The sequence below is a fragment of the Helicoverpa zea genome, chromosome 18 (genome assembly GCF_022581195.2).
Source record: "Helicoverpa zea isolate HzStark_Cry1AcR chromosome 18, ilHelZeax1.1, whole genome shotgun sequence".
NCBI classification, from domain to species: Eukaryota; Metazoa; Arthropoda; class Insecta; order Lepidoptera; family Noctuidae; genus Helicoverpa; species Helicoverpa zea.
Window position 1 is genome coordinate 10,640,731 of NC_061469.1, and position 23,117 is coordinate 10,663,847.

General features: G+C 35.3%; 1 protein-coding gene across 3 annotated transcripts in view; it reads left to right on the forward strand.

Moving 5' to 3' along the window:
• LOC124639017 (phosphatidylinositol 3,4,5-trisphosphate 3-phosphatase and dual-specificity protein phosphatase PTEN) overlaps window positions 1-23,117 on the forward strand; it is a 40,253-nt gene that overhangs the window by 3,216 nt on the left and 13,920 nt on the right. For all 3 annotated transcript variants that reach the window (XM_047176226.1, XM_047176227.1, XM_047176228.1), the window contains exon 2: window positions 10,291-10,463. In XM_047176226.1, the coding sequence (XP_047032182.1) occupies window positions 10,291-10,463 (173 nt within the window). The remainder of the gene's footprint in view (window positions 1-10,290; window positions 10,464-23,117) is intronic.

Sequence of the window (23,117 nt, forward strand, 5' to 3'; positions counted from 1 at the left end):
TCATGTGATTGCATTATTTTAATGCCAATGTTTTTGATTCAAAATAGGTTTTAGTTAAAACATTTTCATGTGATTTGCTAAATCTGATCAGTGTTATGAAGTAGTTAAATGGGTATTTTGTTTGTAAACTTAGAAAAAAATATATTTCATAAACACAGTAATCAGTGCTATCAAATTAAAAGTATGTCACATAATAAAGCTAGGTTTGTTATGCTATGAGGCATTCCTATTTGGTTCCAGGGTTCAGGGCTCCAACATTTTTTTAGTACTATAAAACTGAATTATTTATGTGTGCTAATAGTAGAATTTGTGCTTTTATTATTTGTTATCAATAACTGAAGAACATAACTAATTAATATACCTATAATATTTGCACCTCCTGTATATTAATTACACCTCTTGATAGGTATATAATGGTTATTATATTGTGTATATTGCTTAATACGTATATTATGTAGCTATGTACCAGATAAATAAAAGTAAAAATATGTTGTAGTCCAAACAGTCCTGAGTAGTTTCAGTCTTAAGTAAAGTAGGTATTAGGTTTGGTTGTTGTAAAAATTGAAATAGCTATTTTAGGGAAGATATTGGCTGGGTGTACTCCAAATCATTTTCAAAATTGTATACCTTCGATTCTTAAAGTTAACCCATTAGACATGACTGCATAGTTACTCGTTAAAAAGACGATGTTTTTCAGAAAAACAACCGTAAATCGACTTTGTGAATCTTTAATTCATTGCATTTTTTGCGAATTCGTTCGTACCTCATAAGTTTTCTTCGCTTTATCTCAAAAGTTACGAAAAAGTTTGGAAGAAAAGCTGTTTTCATCCATACCCATTAGGTAGATGTTTTGACGATAAAACATTAAATTTATGCGCACTTTCACACAGAAGTCGTTAACTTATAGCCTAGCCTACACTCGCGTTTCGCTACAAATCTTAAACGTAGAAAAAACTTCACAAAGTACTAATTTTTACGACACAAATCATCTAACATTATATCCACGCTAAAACTTGAAAAGAAAGAGCCATAATGTGAAATAAAAAATCTCCAACCGCTGAGTTAAAGCAAACTTCATAAACGACCTTCGGTCGCCACTCCGCTTGGCAACAGCATAATACTCAATTGATTCCAAAAGGTATCATTAAACCGTTCTTAATTTAGAAGTTACCTTGTGAGCTGAGCTTTATAAAAAACTTGACAAGCATCTATGCTCATAATAATGTGGGTTCTGCACAAAAAAATGCTCAGTAGGTATTAAAAAAATAGGTGTAGTATCGAAGATGATAGGTTGGTTTCGTAGCTATCGTTCGTGAATGCATTTTTTGATATCGGTTTGTGTGTTAATAGGATTATAGAATATAAAAAACGACGTCGTATTCCACTTTATTGTCTAATATAATTAATTACTCTAAAAACGAGTTTTTAAAATAATCTTTTAATTAAGATATGTAAATGAACAAACGTAGTACGCTGTTAGATAAGTTTTGCTTAGAGTAAACGCGACAATAGGCGTCAAGGAATCCTAAAAATGAAGTAGTGAAACCAAGGCTGAACACATAATTATGTACAATTAAAAACAAATTACAACAAAACACTAGCTAAGTAACCGCTTACTAATTTAGCTGTATCAGATCTAAAACAAGTGTTTCATTACGTCTAGGTATTATAAGATTTTATAGCTCTAACTTTTGGATGTACGAACACGTGTTGCACTCTGCGTAGTTTCGCTTTCTGCTATGATTTTATTAAAATTCAGCATGCCGTGACTACACTCCCCGCAATGCAAGGCGATGCTATTCATAGATTTATTGTTTACGATGCTTTCTCTTATTTAACAACATGCAAATTATTATAAATAAATAAATATAAATATTCTACAAATTGGAGACCGATAATATCAAAACGGGCTTAAATAAATTATAATTCAACGATTAACAATATAAAATTCATATTTTACATTTTCTATACACAATAAAATATAAGGATGTAGAAAAGCTCTTATAATGTTAGCGATAAGTATAGTTATAGATTGCGATAACGCGGCCGCGCTTACATCTCTGTACAAACCTACTATTGATTTATTATCAATTGTGCTTTGCATGTGGCTACTCGCCTTCATAATTAACAATTACGTTCACAGATATCTGCAGACATTCATTTAAATACGCAACTCCGTGGTTCTTGTGACGACGTTTCGTTACAATGTATGTAATTATTGTTGTAACACATTATTGTACTACGACCAACGTTCCTGCCACTTATCATGTAACTATTTTATGTAGTTTATCTGTATTATGCTGATTTGAGAGTAAAAAATAGCATATCAGCTGGCAAGCGTGAGCAACGCTTATTTACTATTTTATCTATCATATTAGTAAGCGGCATCACGCGTGCAAATCATACAGCGAAAGACATTCTATAAATATTCATGGGCAATTTATAGCGCCCCATCGCATCGCATCGCTATTACAGTATTTTAGTCTCTCGAAAACTTTCAACTATTATACTTACTATCAAATTAGCCGACGACAAATTCATAATGGCGTGTGAAAATATTCAGGTTTCATAATTATTCAGATATTATTGGTCCCAGTCGTATAAATATTGATATTATACAAAAAAAAGTCTGCGCCTTACGTCTGGCGCGGGGTCATTGACTTTATAATATGCAATTGTGAAAAAATCAATGTAACTACCTAATCCCAAAGCGTTAGCATACAACAAAGGTCTGCATTATTAACAATGGCTGTTAACAATAAAAAAAAAGGTTTTTAACCGCTCGATTGTTTCAACAGCGTTTCGTACTTGACATTATAAGTAACAGCGCGTCGTAAAAACAATATTGCACGTGATGTGATGCACTAAAATTGGCCGCCATACTGTGTTCTGTATAATATTCGAAGTTAATCCATTTTGGTCGGCGGTTGCGAGACATAAACACATTTGGGATGAGTGCGGACGCCCGACGTCTATGCAACTAACACAGCCGTGATGTCTTCGTACATCAAGACATGCCTTATCTAACATAATCTCGCATTGTACAGAGCATTAACAAGTCTAGCTGGTGAAATTATTCAAATTCATAGTTGAGTTAATAAGCATTTGTAAAGACTAAGCAAGCAGTGAGGAAAGCTCTTAATGCGGTCCTGATGTAAGCTGCTAACCAGAATATAGTTAGGTACCTTCTACGTCTACGAAAAAGGTGAAAAAAGATTCTATCATAAGATCAGGCTGTAATAATAGTTATTTTAATTTAGTAAATTATGATTGTATAAAAAAAATATCTCGTCAGTTAAATCCTTCCAAAAACACCTTTGATTTTACATTCCTGATCTGTACTTTTAAAATAATTTACTCAATACAACAATGTGAATATTTTTAAGTTGTTCTGCAGCATAATTTATCATTGTATGCCAAACAAATCTCGACAGATCGAACTCCCTGCAAAAACGTAGCTATAAATGTCAGTATGGAAGACTTCACAACACAATATACTAAAAAATCTTTTCGCAGTTCACTGTAGCAAACCAAGATGTTTATCTTAAGTTATTAACTGGGCTGATTCCGTCGTCCCTTCTCCACGTTAATGTAGAAAAAAATGCAATTCTTCCGGTTCCTTTCCATATAAAGCGTCGTTTAAGTTGTTAAGCCCAAGGTCGTCACTCAAAAGATGTGGCAGTGAAATTATATTACGAGTTAAACGTGCATAGCAACAATGCCTCATTTCCATAACTGGGCCCTGAACCTCTTTTTAATTAACTTTTAGCCCGTAGACTGGCAGGCGTTTGCTTCATTTTTTGACAAAACGTGATTTTGAAACAAAATTAGATGAAGACTCTTTGTATGTGGTGATGGTGCGTGCCAATTATTTCGTTGTATTTTTTTCTTTTGCTTTTGCCTAAGCACGTATGTCGTTTTCCTGTCAGAGCTACGGATTCCCTTTGGTTTATATTTTTAAACGAGATAACGACGTCACGCATACAGTTCTCATGGCCTCTAAATAATACTCCATCGATAAAGATCTATAGGTCTGTAACGTTGCGTACTCAACATCGTAACGTCTTTCATTGTTACAAAATTGTTTTTTTTTTTTTGGTGTTACCAATTTAGCACGTGTTATTATCCCATGTACTCCTGTAAAATGTACATTCAAGTTTTGATTAAAGCTTGATAATTATAATGCGTACGTTACCATAAATACTTTAATATTTCCTATAGTTTGGTTACTTTGTCTGTACCCATAAAAAAAAAGAGATGTCAGACGACCTGATCGAATATTATCATCACGTTTTCCTTCAACAAAACTTCACCTACTAGGCTCAGAATCTATAAAACGTGTTTATTAGCGACCATCTGAAAAACATGTACTATTGCATTGCCTACATGCGATGACGATAATTGCTTCTAACAAGATTATCTACTCTGTAGAATCGTGTGCTGATTTAAGTAATTGAAGTCAAGAATTGAGGCGATTGCGGGTCAAAGTTGATAATGATGCCAAATCGTTGAACCATTTCGAGCTCAATCTTAACGGCAAAAACACCAAGCGCTGACTGAACCCAAAAACGTACGAAGTCATTGTAACTACCCACCTACTCATGTCTTGAAGCTTCCTTGAAGCTAACAAAAAAACTTTTGCCTAGCAACAGACGGAAAGAAGAAATACAAGTTGAATAGGAAAGGTAATCTAGTTTGGATTTCGAAAAATTGACCAGATTTGCCAGGGTAATGGATTAGATTGTGATGAAGTCGATCGGAAGGATAGTCGAATGTTTTACTTCTTGTTGTCTTTAATTTTCTGATTCAGTATTCCGTATCTCTCTTAATAGTATTCTACGTACTTTCTTACAGTAAGTAGTCTTTGATTAAGGGCTGATTTTTCAATCACCAGATAACTTTTATCTGACGAATAAGTTTGAAGTTTTGACAGCTTTTGTATAGAAGATATGTCAAACCGCCATATTTATTCCTCAGATAGAGGTTAACTGATGATTGAACAATCAGCCCTAAATAAGATACCTGTTCCATTTCGACCCATTTACATTAGTAGTACCTTATAGTTATGTTGCTACTTTTGAATTTTCATGTAGGCAATAGTTCAAGCCCATTACCACAGATTATATAATAGTTACCATTACTCCAATCCTTTACAGTAATAACATCGCGTGATCAATTAAATTATAAGTTGTTCAGAAATCAAAACCAATAATAACTAGCATTCATTATTAATTAATTACGACGAAGCCTGCCCCTTCCTTCACATCAACTGGATTTCTGTAACATCCAAAGTCAACAAAGTTGGAAACAAATTGTAAACTTGTTTAAACATACTTACGGCGTCGTGTTGTACATTTTCGTTAATCGCAATTTGTCATGTTTGTCACTTTGTGTAACCTTATTTTATAATTCTGTGGTGTTACCCGTTGGGTCTCGTCACCCGTGTCATGCTTTAATGACTTAATTAAAATCTCATCTTTACTTTTGGCCGCTTAATTTTCGGCAATGGTGTTTTAGCCATGATTTTACGGCGCGGAAATGCTGTCGGTGCTCCCGGAGGATCGCCTCGTGTTTCGACTAACTAATGACTGTAAATGAAACTGATTATATGGATGAAGTTGTTGAACCGAACGGTTCTATTCCACTGCTATTGAATGAGTTTTTTTGGCCATTTGGTCCGTCACGACCAATCCTAGGAAACTGGAAGCCTTGACATATAGCTGTCTAAAAAGTGAATATAATAAAACTAGAGAGGGTTATTTACTGATATTATTCTGTGAAATAGTCAAAATTAATTGGCAAGACAAAGACTTCAAAAGTAATTGTGTTGCGGCCACGATCGATTGAAATTTCCGCATTTGACGACAAACCGAACGTCTTCAATTGCGTTATTTAAACACTTATTGAGCTGTCTATATCTAGGTCACCTGGGGTGATTCATATGCACGCTATGGTAACTTGCATGTATAATTTAGTCTGCAGTCTGCAAATGGTAGATAATCTTTTTTCACATGTGTCAGCGTTAAGCTCCTTTGTGTAATTGGATTTCTTTAGGTTATTGCTCCGTAAGCCGGTTGAATAGGAGAAGCTTATTCAAAAGGAGGATTTATTGTAAAATAGTAAAGTGTGCGTGTACATTTGCTTCACGTTTTCTGTTCAAATGTTACGCTGCGTTAGATCAAATGTTTGAACTCATTTGCGTTGTACACTGTTCACAGTGTTCACTGCCATAGCAACAAGCAATTACGTAAATGATTCTCGTTTTTTTATTCGTCGACCATATCGCTTCGTTCATTTTCACTCGTCATGTTTGTGTTTTTATTTTGAATATTCGTTTTTTCATAATGACCACCATCTTCAGTGACTGTAACAATGTATGCAATTATTGCTATCAGTGTATATTATTACGGCAATTAATTTAACTGTTGGCAGTTTCTGTTTTATTTATGTGACGTGCATGGCATAATTCCTACTTACAGTGTGTAGAGTTTAGTTACAAAAATTATAATTGCATCCTTTGCTCCGCCTTAGGCATGTCCACCTGCGTAATTTAGTATCTAAATAAATTATTAACGCGTTTTGGTTCGGAATTGCACAAGTCTTATTCGTTAATATATAAAATGTTGATTAGAAACTAAAAGCGTGATAAATATTTTTTTACTGTTGCGAAACCATTTCAGTGACTGCCATTTCTATGCGAAATGGTCTGGCATCTATTTTTGGAAGCGAATAAAATGTTAGCGTCAATTAAGTTGGTTCCCAAAGGCGGCAAGAAAGCCCGCGCGGAAGCCATGGGCGACCGAGCTAGCCTGCCCTTGATGCTGCGATGACGCGATGTGGCCACTAACCACGCCCTCAAAACTACTCGTTGAAACCACCACTATCAGCAATAGTTTTTGTTTTTGAAGTTGACTATTCCATTTTAGTATTGCCGTGGCATACATAAAATAAACCTCTGAATCGGCCTCCTAGATAATGTATATTTCAATTCTCAATGCTAAACCAAAATTATCGTTCCACATGAACAGTACTCGACTGCACAATTTGCAATAAACCTAAAACTTTCTGGCAACACTTTGCTTTACGTTCAATCGTCGCAACATGACGTTCTCCTTTGTCCTTTGCAATACATATAACCGATTCAATTTTAGGTTCGAAAATAATCGATAATCAAAAAATCATTATCATTGTACCTACTTCACAATGTTATGCTGGTATTTCTCTGTCACAAACAGACCGATCCTCCCAAGGTAAATCTGTCTGGTTAATAGTTGCATAGTCACACGGTGCACGAACAGTAGCCATGAAAAATGCAGGTTGATTTAATATTTTAGACGCGTACAATACAAAAATGTTTTGTTTTGCAATCGCCGCGCGCTTGTAAGTTAACCCGTCACTCACTATTACGCCTAGCGTTATCTTAGTGTTGTAATCTGATATTACGTGATTTTAGCGGCAGTCTTGTCGTTTTTTTAGCAGTCACTATGAGAACTGACGAATGCTGATCCTTGTTACTGCGCTGGCATACAAATTTGCGTCTCCGAGATTTGCTAATACTGAGCATCTATTCTCGCTTCTATAGTCTCAGGAGTTTCGCCGATCCATAAAAGGCATTGCGATGTTGAAATCTGAGCTACTTATTTTTTATGCCTTAACCATCGTAGTTTAATCTTTTGATTACCATAACTCGTTCCAGGAAAATTTCGCTTTGAAACACGGCGAACAGATTAATTGCCTATCTCTGAATTTTTGCTCAAAGGCGACCCTAAAGTGGGACTCCATAAACTTCACAAATTGAGTTATATTTCTCATTTTTCGTATTTCTATCCATCCGAGTTCGTATTACTCATTTCCGTTGCTAAGTAATTCCTGAGATATCCATTTACGTCGATGTATCTCCGAGGAGTATCGGTCAGCGACCAGTCAAGCCTCACATCTCATTTGAACGATCACGAGGTTGAAAGTTGAAACCACTTGCCGCGTCGACTTGATATCTAAATTTGAATAATATTCATGGAAGTTTAAATTGGAGTTCTGAATGAATTTCATATTTTTCTTTTTAATGATTAAGTCCGGCCATTTGTATTTCTGTAGCTTTGAGCTTTTGTACATCGTGTTTCAGTCCCTTGGCTAATATAGCTTACATTTTATGCTTAGCTCACCACATACGAAGTGCTTAAAAAGATGAACAGAAATTGTAAGTTGCGGTAAGTCCCCCGCCCGTTGGGCATAGTGCTGGTCTTCTTTTGAGGGTTTCATACTTTAATGTGTAAATGAATTGAGGTCTCAATTGTCAAACGTAAAAAATCTCGGTGCATTCGCACAGCGGCATTGAGCGGGACATTGCATTTTGCCCTTGCTTCATTTACTCTGTCTGCATTAATATAGTAATACTTTGCAATTAGCTGCACCTGGTTCACGTGACCTTTGCCTTCAGTCACGATATTCGCATTTTCTTCTTAAAAAGTATTTTATTGCGGCCAACTGATCCGTAAATGTATTTTTTATGAATGTATTCTATAGCGAGCAATATGATATGATCATTGAAATGAAACTAACATTAACGATAATTTGCTATTTAATATTAAAATTGTATTTTTCTGGTCTTACGATTCAGCGGAACTACGTGTCTGAGTAAGACAATAGGTATTAGCGGGTTAAGGACATTGATATTAGTTTACTTGAATTTATTCTGTCCTATTACTGCGTAACGTGCACTTTGGTAAATACTTATTTGCCTTTTTAGCTTAGTGCTAAACTTTAATAGTAAGTGCATTTTACATTTACCACTATAATACAGTCCATGGTCCATGCTGACGTCGCTCATAGCAAAAAACCTTTCTATATTCCTTCGTGACAAGTGACGTCACACGTTGACGTTCTAACGTTTGGTCAATTTGTTGTATGAAGTATATTAATGGTCATTGAATTTGTGAAATCTTTTAAATTTAATTTAGCGCATGATTCGAAACGAAATAACCAAGGCACTACATATTATATTAATTTAAAGAGGTCTTAAGACTAGAACGAGCACGACTGTGCACCAATGTGTCTCCTTGCCCACTTTGTCTGTGACACAAAGTACGATATCTAAAAAACCAAGCGTGCCTATTTTTTGTGCCAAGGGAACTATCAGATTGCTTAAGTATGTTATTGTATTGCCAAAGTACGTTGGCCCTATCAGCCGTTGCTATGGCAACGATACCGTTAGTCCACCGCGGCTAGGCCATCACCGAATAAGTTCAATAGTGACGCAACTTCTCCCATAGAATTAATTAAGACAGAATTGTGTTAAATTATGCCGCGAAGGCTAGCTGAATATAAATATGTATACAGAAATGAGGGTGTAAAAGTCCAATTTGATGTCCATAATGTTTTTGGAAAGCTACTAACTAGTTCCCAGCAGATGAAGTTTACCGCTTGTATAATTTATATTTTAACTGCTCTAACTGCTGTCAAACTACAAATCTATTAAAACCGATGCTAATATAATCTTAACCCCCTGATTTGTTTGGAGTATTTATTGTAAAAGGTTAGCGGTATTTAATTATAATAGAATTTGTTGATGTTCGTTCGACTGAAAAGGTTCTCCAAACTAATTTCGGACTGGGGTAACTTTCACTATGTGGCGTGTAACAGGAATTTCGGCAAGACCCATCGAATTCGCACGCTGATCCCCATAACTGTGTTATTATTCGATTTTATTGGAGCAGTAATTATGCATAATTGCACATAGTAACCTTGTTAAATATGTACGCGAATAGCACGCTAAATATTTTATTCACGTCGATGTGGAGTGCAATGACTGTTGCATTACTGTTAGTGGCTCAGAACATTTAAACATGACATACGTGGATAGCGAAAGAATACTGATCCGATGAGGCTTACACGTGATAGGAAAGCGGATTTGTAGGGAATCCTTGTCTTTTTGTTGTTGTACTGTCAATCGGGTGATCCCGATGACAAACGGAGCCTTTTATGCCTTTAAACTTTTTTCGATTTTGGATTAGGGATGTAAATGGTTTGGATGTTAAAGTGAAATGCAAATGATCTTTGCAAGATGAGTTCTGGTCATGTACAAGAATAGGTGTTCATGTGGCATTAGCCAGACTGTAATCTAGGTTTTTTACTTATTTTTACTAGTTTTAAGAGTCGGCACACAACATCGATTTTGTTTTATGTCATTCAACTTTTCTATCTTTTCTAAAAATATTTTTGCAACGTTACAAAAGTTTATATTTTAACCCCACTGACTTTTCTCAATGTTTCCTTAACAAGCATATTGTACAGATATCACAGACAGGCTGATAGCGATGGGCTTCCCCGCCGAGAAATTAGAAGGAGTATACAGGAATCACATAGACGAGGTGTACAGGTTTCTAGAGAAGATGCACAAGGACCACTATAAGATATACAACCTCTGCTCGGAGAGGTCTTATGATTCGAGCAAATTCCACGAAAGGGTGAGTACAAACTTTTTCACTTTGAGTAAACATGATCTTAAAACGGACTTCCCAGTATAAATCGATTTATATTTAAGGAGCAAACCTCCTTTATTATTAAACGAAAATACGAAAATGTCCCCGCTGGAAATATAAATCATGATTATTTAGCTCTTTATCAAACTTGCGAATTTAGGTCGACTGATTTTTACAAATCAGACCGTACTCAACGGCCAGATTTCGCCACGAGAGCTTTTCAACAATCTGGATTTGATTGAGTGCTCAAAATAAATCGAGTTAAATTCCACCATTCTATTTGTCAGTTGAGGATGTAACAGGAAGGATTTCCTGAACAAAGTCTACGTCACCCTGTTAGATAATCCGAGGTTTTACCCGCTCAATGACTCAAGGAATCATTGACTGGATTCGTCACCCGATCTCCTTTCCTTGTTCCGTTCCTGTTCCGAATGTTACAATTATGTATTGGCCAAGGTTTGGTAATTGGAATACACTTTTACATAAAATTAAGTATATGTTGCGAATGGTTGAGGAGTTTACACGTATTTGTAGTGTTACCGTGTTCCGTATTGTTAGTAATTAATGACGTTCCTCCACCGAGGGTGCTGGTCCTTAGGTACCTCACACTGTTTACTTTGTCGTTATGACATGCTATGTTAGGATTCGACTTTCTGATAAAGAAAATTATTTAATTTCTATTCCAAAACGAAAGGCTGGCTGGTAATTTGAATATTCATAACCATCATATTCAAGATACAAGTGACAGGTATTCCGAACATGGTCGTGTGTTCGAGAAACGTCTCTAATTATTGATTAGTTGTTATGTCATTAACGTGCAAATTCAAATCAATATAAAAATTATTCTATAAGCAATTATTTTTTAACGACTACTACTACGTTTTGATAACAAACCTTAAGGTGAAACAATGTCAATGCAATCACCTTGGTAAATGTTTAAATTGAACCTTTTCTTTATTTAATTACCCTTTTTTGGGGCAACGACAAAAATCTCTCCAAATTCTAATTTGATTTTTAGCGTCATTTTTCTTTGCATTTTCTTTAAAGTACTTTTTGTGCTGCATATTTTTATCATAAAAAGAAAACTGAAACTAGTGAATAACTTAGTTGTGAGCTGATAAAATTTGCAGTCAGGTACATAAAATAGGAATGTGCGGCAAAACCAGTATACATGCTGTGATTGATTCCTATTGGAAGAAAATCAAATGACCAGTGTTCGCACTATATCTAGGTTATCAAGACCGCCGAGCGACTGTTATTTCTGTTTTATATCCTTTATGTACGGAAGCTGACTGCACTGTATAGGCAGCCATATTTGATATACCTTCATGACTTGGTTTCTTCGACAATAGATAGATAGATGTTAATGCTGAGTGGTTCGTGCTGTAGTATAAATTTACCAGACATCAAATGCTTGAAGAGGTAGCCTGATCAACTGTGAACCATATGTAGAAAACTCTTTAGCATCGACCTTGTTCTAAGGCACATTTATAACAACTTATCAATGCAATATTGTTGCACAAATCCCCGTCAGGTCGGCTCGTCCCCTGCTCCATAGTAACCGTTCCCTCTTCGTTAACCCTCGCCTACCAACAAAGGACCAACGGCTTGCGGATCAAAAGACCGCAGCACATACGAGGGAATTTGTACAATTTTTATTGCTTTTATTCACATGATGCGAAATGCTGTACAAAGCTTTAGTAGATAAAGTTTATGCTAATATTGTAAATTGATCTTTGTCATATTTGAGTCACAATTGGACTACGTGTTGTAGATATTCACACATTTTTTTTTCTATTATTTGGTTGGGTCCAACATCGTGAATTTGACATATGTGAAGTCAACATACCAATATCTATTAGGTGCATTTGCCTCGCTGTCAAGATAACGTCCTTTCGATTGCCTTTAGGTGTCGTACCTACGATGCTGTGCAAACATTTCAAATTTTAGTACAGCTAGTCAGCTAGTGAGGGGTTAACTCTTACATAATTGTTGGCCGAGCCGTTATCTGCTGCAAGCTGTGACAACTCAAATATGATTATGAATAGGTGGCGTGTTCCTACCTGTGACTCATGGCTCGCGTACGTGTGCTCTCACACGAATCACGCACCAAGTCTTCTTGAACTCTTTCACGTGATGCGAATCGCTTTTCCGTGTTAACCATTAACTGAAAAGCTTTCATTAGGTACTATGTGACCTGTTATTCTGTTGTCAGCAATTATTTTGTGGTGTAAGGCCCTTATCTTCGATACAGGAGAAGTTTTTACCAGTATTTTTCGCTTAAAATATAATTGTTGCTTCGCTACATGAACATGGTCTTCATCTCACATACATCATGATTTACATATGAAATAATTATGTTCCAATTTACGGAAGATTAGGTTGCGAATTGCTAAATCGTGTGCAATTATAAAGGGTGGTATTGTAATGAAATACAGCGGTGGTTGATCAATTTTGGCACAAGATACATTTGGGCGCGTTCAGTTGGTACCGTGAACATGTTTTCTCACACCACCAAACCGCGAAGCGTGGAGCTGGCAATTTCAACGTCTTGTTATCTGAATTAAATTACTATACACTAAAATCGTGATTGTAACAATGTTATTTGACGGTAATGTAACACAAACACGGAATACATACGTATGCTACGAGGAAGGAAGGTATTTTAATAGAGTCCTAAATATTTCGCGTTTAACTTTTGGAAATTAGACTGATTAAATGGAACAAGATAGGTGTAAACGTGCCAGAAGCCACGTCCTCCAATTAAAAACGATTTTCCGTTTTTATTTTGAAATAATGACAGTCATTGTGGCCGATGAAACATAAGTACTTAGTACAGAACCCTACACTGCGTGGTCCGATACTAACTTTACCGTTTTTATGGTGCCTGTAATGCGAGTGAAGCGACATTGACGGTGTATTCTGCCAATTTCTAATGTGGGAGTGGCACGAGGGTACGGAAATAAACTTTTCATATTTTCCTTTACATGTAATTAATTTTACTTAATTTTGGACACAAAAGTTCACATTTTCCCTTCACATCATCTACAATGTCCATTTACAGAGCATCTTTAGAAGCCCATGTAAATTCTAAGGGCTCGAAGTTGGTCTTAACCACGTCGCCACCTAGCAACCAACAAAAATAAATTATAAACCTTGCCAAAAACTGAAGTCGGCAAAAAATCCACTAGCAATTTTTTCTAACACTTCGGATATCCATAGTCAACTCATTACGAAACTTTATAGTATTCCATTTACACAATACGGAATCCTAAAACGAGTCGACCATCAAACCGACTACATAGTACGTACACTATTCTAAGGTCTTTCACAGCTGACTGTTAAGATTCTCGATATAGTGACCTCAAGAAACACCTGTGCATAACTCGTAGCCGGTTCTAAAGGCTACTTTGTTGTCTATAGTCTATACTAGTACATATTCAATACTCGTTGACAGGGCTCCGGATCATAAATCGAATAAATAGTTGCAGAAAGGGCGTTCGTTAATCTAAACTTGATTTCTTGGTAATGTTATGCAATTTTGAGGTGTAGACTGCCTTTTTCAGACTTGTTGCTTTTTGAAGTCCTTTCGGGATAGGAAACCTTCTTTAGAGGACCGTATTTGTATGAAACGTCTGCTGTATTAAATTATTCAATTAATTTCCTGATTACAAGTACTTAGTAACGTCTCCGATAGTTGAAGTTGGTATTGTGTTATATCTTAGATCAATATTGGTTTAGGTTACAATAGGCGAGCGATGGCTTAGCAACAGCGGTTCTATTATGCAATAGTTTTTGTATGCGCATTGTGCAGTTACGGTGTCAGTGTGTGTTGTTATAGATTGGAAAGTGTTGCTATGGCAGCCATTCTTCAGGGTTTAATAGATTTCCCACCCAATAACACAAGGCATTTCGTAAGAAGGTTTTGATGGAATTTGGAAACCATTATGTAGGAGTGAAGATATATCTAAAAAAAATACAATTGAAAATTACCAATGTTCAAAGTTAATACTTTTTATTTAAAAAAATAGTATATCTCATTCCGTAAGCCAGCCAGCGCGGAACGTCTATGCAGTATTCACACAAAATTCTCTTTGTTTTATTTCTTTATTTATTTAATTCGCGCCAGTTTTACGACCACTATAGAGGGTACCAAACATTTAAACTAAGATTAAACAATAAAACTGAATCATCCATAAAGTTGATTTTATTCCGACGTTTTATCAACGTCTTCAATTTCTCGTAACGAATGCTAGGGTACCTTATGTACGATGAATTTGGCAGCTATACGGGTCACGGTGACGTCATTATGCCAACACGTATTTTATGTATACAGTCTAAAAATGTCACAGACAGTGTTAACGTGCTAGTAAGTTCAATACGTTATTTATTATAGAACAATGTGTGCCAGCCATAGACGTGTTAAATGGCAAGATGCGTCATTCGCGTGTATTTGTGTTTGTTGCGTCAAGTTTTAGGTAATTTATGTCTTATGTAATAATATGTAGATATTAATTTTAGGGCGAGGTAAATGGGTCATCTATATCTTAAGTATCTTAAGTTTCACATTAATATGTGGCTAATAATATGCGGCTTCTTGATTACGTAGGTGTCATATAAAACCAAAAACTTATTGGCTGTTATATCAGGTAGTAAAACAACAATATTCGCAGTACTCTGTAATCGTCCAAACGATGAATTGAATTATGGCCCAAACATTGTTCATCGTAACTTGTGAATGTTATTCGAATCGGATGTGCCACATATTTAACCCGTTCTCTATTTATGATGCCAATCTGTAATTGTAATTTTCCTTGTCAAATCTATCTTCTCCCTCTATCCAAAATATCTTACAACTGGTATTTTGCGTCAAAACCTGGCGAGGAATGACGCCGGACCTGCAATTACACTCGATAAATACCCAGCTTAGAAATAACTATTCTCAACTTCTCTTTATAAATAGTTATCATAAGTGGCTCCTACATTGCCATTGCTGTTCAAGCCAAGTTTATAAGGAAATTCTATTCGTAATGATTAAAAGCATTATTTTAATTGAGACCGTAATTAATCTGAAATACAACACTAATGAGGGGCGACGACCCCGCCTGGTGGTGTAAGATAACAAATAACTTCGTACCCCCGCACACGATCTGATTACGCCACTCTCTTATTCGAAATGTTGCTAAAACGTAAGACGCCATAAACATGAAACAAAACGGTAATTACACAAAGAAAGGTTTTAATGATAATTCGGCAATTAGTTAATGTCGTCCATTAGCGGGTTCATCGTAACTATCTACGAAAAGTACAGTCAATCAACAGCTTATCTGATTCTTACTAAGTGGCTAGTCAAGGTTTTCTAAAAAGAAAATTTATGCAACGCATTATTTTATCTAACTTTAATAGCAGCAAATGTAATCGAACCTTGAAATGTAAAATTAAAGAGTAGATTATCGCGTTTTGATTAGAAAATGGGTGTTGTCTTTGCTTGCACGATAACTTTATAATGGGATTGATGATAACACAAGACAAAGGTTGACGAAAGGTGGCCCCATGGCCTATGCAATGCCGTGATCTTCAACCCAGGATATACACTCAACGCTGATACCGCATAGTTCTTGTCTGTCGTATTTAATTATCATTTTAAAGTAGAAGATTTTACCAAAGGTCCTTTTGTACGGATGCATTTGTCATTAATCATTATCATGCATTGCGTTTTGATTTTAACCTTTCAACTTATGGTTATTCAATAACAATTGCACGTTACTATTTTTTTAAAAATCTTTACATTGCATGCAAGTGGTCAAAACGCTTGTTAGCTAATTATTATTTTTTGGTTGATTGAAGGCCAAGTTCTTTTACATGTAAGTAGTTTTGCATAATTATTTATTACGAATTGAAAGACTACGTGTCGATGACATTTTCCACGTTTTTAATGACGTCCTTGTGTTTTGACGAAAATGTCAAACGCCTATTGAAAGTTACAACGTCAATTTATTATGAGAATACGTCAATGACTTTCGTATAGACCGCGGGGCGCTAGTTGTGACTATGACGCAGGCATTGGGTGAATTATGTTTAGCTATGAGCATATTCAGGAATTACAAACGGAACATTCCTTAAGTATATTATTTTCTATATTTGGACGCTGGTATCATTATCGCGCCGCGTTGTGATTGTGTCGATAAGTCTGATAAACGGTCGCGTAGGTAGAAAAGGTATGGCCTGTCTATCGGCTGGTCTTTGACGTCTGGTGTCGCTGTGCTAGACTAGATGTCGCCACCGCCGCCCTGCCTACACCTCGCTATCAGTTGTTCACTGATAACGCGTATCACAGAATGGATCGCGCAGTTTCCACCAAAAAACGACCAGTTTTCAAGGAAATGAAAATGTTTATTTATCGTAACTATCACAAAATCTATTCTAGTTTTTTATCAGTTGTGTTGCATGAATTTTTGATTTTTATGTTGTTGCTATACGATTTGGAACCTGGTTCTTGTCGATGAACTCAATTACATATTTGCACTTTTAAGGGTTTTTTTTGGATGGTCGTCTTTTGGGCTCAGTTTCAAAACAGGTTTAAGTCTAAAACTTGCCTTCATTTTAGAATCGGTTGGCTATGTATCTAACGAAACCATTAGACAACTAAATATGAGGAGGAACACACTATACGCATGCTCATTCTCATTCATACTACATTTGAACTGTACCAATTAGGACGAGATCGAGAGCTAGCCAAGCAGCCAGTAGGGAAACAAGTATCAGAATATTAATCTGTAAAGTTAATTAAATATGCTTCAAATAATGTTCACAGTTTACGTCACACATACTCTGCTCTGACGCCTGCACACACGCGCGATGCGCTTACGCCAGATCCAAATTACCTAGTAGGTATTTCAGGAAAATTCATTGTACGTACTATGTACCCATTGTGGTTATGGCGTTTAGGTATAAGCCTGTCTAAAATATTAAATGAGTGTCCATTGTGTGCTGTACAATACCTATAATTAGAATAAACATTACAGTTTCAGATACTGCGACATGAGTTCAGGATATCTAGATACATTATCTTATATCGGCTCGATAAGAAACCGCATCGGAGCATTGACATTTTAGTGTCGACACTTCGATAATAAAGAATATGATTAGCGCGTTTTAAGAATCAGTATCGATTTACATTTACACGTGAAAGTTAAGGATTGGTACACAAAATATATTTAAGAAAAAAAAAACATGTCTTAAACTATTTTAAATAGACCAGATTTTGTAATAGTAGACACTATTAAAGATATTATCTTCGTAATAAAATAATTATGAACACACATTAAAGATGTAGTCTATCATTTAATCATTACAAAGTTCCTGTCGTTTAATATTATCAATTTCATGTTCTTAATGGCTACACACGATCAAGTTTACCGTCCAATTTGCATCAGTTGGGGATTGCTCCGACTTGCAGTTGGTTTATATGAAACACTTTGTATTTATAGCTTCTTAGTTGGTATATTTACAATTAAGTTATACACGAAGGTCAGATTGCTGCGGATTTGGCTTTAAACATTATTTTTATAAAACCTTTATTAAAAACACAGTTAACATAGCATATTAGTTCGAAGAATTATTGAGAACAGATGAGACAAATGTGTGCAGTACAATATGCAGATGTTTTTATGTATCAAGTTGTCAGAAAAACAAAACAAGTTCAAGAACCCTTTCTGTCAAGCGAATTGACATACACTCTCGCCTCGCACAAGTTTACTTGATCAATCCTGAACTCTCACGCAAATTGGACGGACAAATTGATCGTGTGAGGTTTCATAAGACAGGGGTTCAACCGTCCGTCAACGACTGATCCGGGATATCATATTAATAAATAAATTGACACTTGATTGACATTATAAGCTACTCAATACACCAGTAATATCGTATTGATCGATACGAATTATTACAGCGAGCTTTGAAAGGCTACAACTAAACTAAAAATCATGTTTAAGAGGACGAATTGGAATTTTTGGCGCCAAGGATGTCAATTTTTCTCAGTAAATACAAAACGGATCAAAATACAACTTGGTTACCTGAAAGTTCATGATATAAGCCTTATTTTGTTAGTTGTAGAAACATGATTAGGTAACTTTTATAACAGAGAAAAATATATCAAACATACCTCTTTTTAAAAAGAGATTCACATATTATGGGCAAACGGGACCGATTTAAGCCTCTTAACTTTTTTAGTAGTTGAGTATATACATACTCTTTAAAATGGTAGTAGGAATTTTTATTAAATTATCATTTCTAAATATTAAAATTACAAAACCATTTTGTCGCTTACGACTTTTAGTTATAAGCTAGCGCGCGTATTGTTTTCCTCGCCCCGCTCAGACGCTCCGACCCCTTTTGGCGCCTTAGATGCGCGTGCCGGTTATGGAATTATTGTTGACCACTTCCTCGCCTTAACGAAGCTTACAATGATCAAATGTTTGCGTGTAATTTGTCTTAACCTGTCTAACTGTCATATTTTAGCTTCTTATTTTAACTGACAAGTCTGATCCTAGGAGGTATATCTAGACATGTAATCTCTATAATTATAACATGATACGTAGTCTGAGTATGTCCCACTCATTTGTTGTAATGACTTTTAGATAAATGTCATTGTGATTTTTTGTAGTCCCGACTTATAATTGATACTCGGTACAATTTCAGTTAGTATAGGTATCTCGGCTGCAATTGGCGTTTTTGTGACAGGATGTTGTAAGTCGTACTGACGTTTTACAACTAAATGGCCGATGTCTCGACTAGATGGCACTGCAATTTGTTTTAATGATGCCTATTTTGGTATATTTTGCATTGTTGCTAAAATTGTGCAGTATGCCTTTGATCTTTGCATATTTTATACATATTATATCGAAGTGCTCTTATTTTGTATTTTGAAATTATTATTGAAAGAAATATTTAATGGTCTGGTATATTTGTGTCTTCCGCTTATATTTTTCAGAATTTTGCGATGTCATTTTATGTTAACTATCGGTGATATTATCTGCTGCTTTCTTTTTATGATATATATATTTGATATTTATGAAGAATATTTTCTAGATACATTTTCTGAAGCTTAATTTGATACAGCGAACACGATTGGGGTGCTGTGAATATTAATAAGTTAGTTTGGATACAATATTATTTGTTCAAATCTCTTGTATTGTATTTCAAAGTTAAGCAAATAGGTATATTAATCGTTAACCTGTTGTCATCCTATTAATTAAATGAACTGTCTATTATTTTTTATTTATTTTATATAGTAGATAACAAACTGCATTAATTTCGTTAAATATTAATAATGTTGAATACTGCTTATGGCTTAACCGTTTTTTCGTTCGTTACTTGCATGATTTATTTTTATTTAATTGTCAATAACACTAGAAAGAAATTTTCCAAAAATTAACAAGTTAAAATAAATGAGAACGAAAATAGAATTTGATGACGTGGAATCCTGATATTCCATTTATAAGATTGCATACTGGTTGATCTTTTGCTTTTCTTGGATGATTTATTTTATTTTTATTTATGTTTACTATTATTATATTCTAATAAATATTTAAATAAGAACTAATCAATATACCTCAAAGGAAAATTGAATTCAATAATGTAAAATCTAAAAAAATCTGTGCAACTATATTATTTTATTCGGACAGGCTTGCTCAACGGTTGATTGCGTGCTTATAATAAAATTATCATAATTTATTTATAATGACACTGTCATTTTGCATCTTTATAGTTCCGATAATGCTATGCGCCAGTGTTATAACGATTATTATATACAGAATTAATATAGTTGACAATTTCCTTAAGTAGAATAAAAAATAAAATCCATTAATAATGTAGCCTAATAACGGTAAAAAAATATTAATAACTTGCTTTTTAGGTTGAAAACGATTTTTTAATCTGATTTATGAGGTTTTTAAAAATCCTGTATTCTGAGTTCAAATGTTGCTAAATGCGAATGGGTGGAAATAGAGAATTCTATTTCTTTCGCCTTTAGTAGCCGGTAAAATCGTACAAGAACTTTATAGGCTACTTAAAGACTTAAGGACTACTTAAGGGCTAAGCACACTGCAACGACGTGTGATGGCGTGTTCTTATCGCAGGACGCCGGTAGCATGTTAAACGTCAAACAACGTTCCTACGAAACCTTCTCGAAGTTACCGTAATTAATTTATCACAATTTACACAGCGCTAAAACATCAATTACATCCATTAAAATAATATAATTACGTCACATAAGTATCTTATGTAACGCGTCCAATTTCACTGATAATGTTGCTAGATAATAACCTCTTTGGACTCACTTAGCTGGTGATAGATAAATTATATCGAAGTCTAAACGTTGCCTATCTTCACGCCATTAATATCAGTGGGTGTGGCTGTGCAATCAGTGCGATTGTGATAAGTATTTCCTTCTTCTAGTCTTAACCTCTAGTGTCCAACTTGTACCTACATACTACCGTATCGTATGTGTAACGTTTATACTATAGCTAGGAAGTACTATAGCTATAGCTAGGAACGGGTTATGGTGATTTCAATGTTGCTAGCCTCTTATGAAATTGTATGAATGGTGCTGTATGTAAAGAAATAATGTATTCTATAAAATAGTGGATAGGTCATAAAGAAAAATGTGGATAGTTGTATCGAGTATAGAGTCCATGACTCTAGCGGCGGACAAGGTGGATGGTAAGTCCCACATCAGATCACATCAGAGCAGGTATGACACACCTACTCTGATGTTGAATCGTTTTCAAACGTGGTTTTAGTCCTTTCGGAATTACAAGCTTTTATTTCCTCATTTTTATAATAGTAGCGATAAAAGTAATTGCAACAAGTGCGAGCACACTTTAGTATGTTTAGAACCCGCAACAGTCGGATAGTTAGTCAAGCTCGTTATCACTTCACCACTCTGCTCTTATTAAATGGGTTATCAACTCACATATCCACAAAAATTCAATAAACTTATATGTATTGTATAATATTGGCAAAATATCGCGTGCAACACTTATCTGACGTCATGTGCGACCCATTTTCCTTGTTACATTTATCAATTGTCAGTATTTCCATAATGATTTAGGTATGGAAGGAAAACAGAACGTAGTAACTTATCTAATCATGTCAGCGTCATTTGTGTGCGGTCCTGACGCTGTTAGCCGCCGTTAGAACCAAATTAGGACACATTTTTATTAATTTTAGGTACCCCTAATATATTTCTATACCTTATAAATCCGAATGTACGTCCTAAGTTTACACCTAGTTTGCAGGATATTTGTAAAGTGAGAGACATCATCATTAAAACGAATGTATTCACCCACATGCCATCCCATATTTGGACAAAATACCTCGCGGTTTTGCGCTCAGGAACTCGGCAACACAATTAGGTCATATAGGAAATCATGGGACGAAATATATTAATTGTTATACAAATGTAAGTAAATGATAACGTTATTTAAAATACATAACAATCAAATTGGTGCCAGATGCTGACTAACTTTAAATCCACAAAATACTCATCTTTCTTTTACGAATTTGGGAAAATAACAATTGCCTTTTCCAAAAGTCATGAGGGAAAGTAATAACGTATAGAAACTAGAAGCAAGATCTCATTGCCCACCCTAGCCAGACGTCAAGGAAGCCCTACGCGAAGGAAATAATTGCTATTAGAACTATTACTAATGGTCTGGAATTACTAGAAGGTTCTAAATAGCTTTGTATATGTATGTAGCCAAAGCTTTGTACTGTCAGCTAACGAAGTTGTCGGTTTAATAGATAGTCAGAAAGTCACAACGCAATTTTTTGACAAAGTTCTTCATCCTTGCTAGTTGTTCGGAAGTCGAGACTTCCGACTCTGGCAAGTCGAGGGTAGTAAAAAAACCACGCTCCGCATCTTCGAATACAGGAGATGTGTGTTTCATTTCAATTTCATTGTATTTGTGACAAGTTATTTTTTTTAGGTAGCTTTCCTACTTTAATTCAAAACGTCTTAGCCTGGAGTTAGTAACCTTATAATACGCTTATCCAAGTACTTTTGGGTGTGTTAGATTAGACTGAAAATAGGCCATGTCTCTAGAGACTGCCGAAGTAATTATACGGCATACTTTGGAATTAAGACGGGAACAAGCGAGGTCGTGTAAGAAGTTTTTGAAACTAATTCAGCTTCCTACGCTAGGACTTTGGCGAAACTATTTAAACATGATATCAAACGAGCAACAGCCAATGGCCTGCTTTCCAAATTATACTCATCTGGCGAAGACACTTAAAAACTGCATCCATAAATTAAAGCATAAACATTATAAATAGCCCTTCTTTTAAATTATATCAGTACAGGTTACTCTGACAATAAATAAAAATTCATTGCATGCAGATTATTTGAAATTTGGAGTCGTTCCAAACATGCTTCCCATATGACAAGCTAAAGCACCACAACATTAATAAAGTGTCCAAAGTTCTGGGATATTTCAAATTCTTTGCACAAAAAAAGGAACAGTTGAAACTTTGAGAAGTAATAAGCTAAATTGTATTTAGCACGCTAGCTCGTTTCCATGGGTACGTAATTTGTCACTTAGCAGGGTTACATGTAGTAGCAAAAAACGTACCTATAGT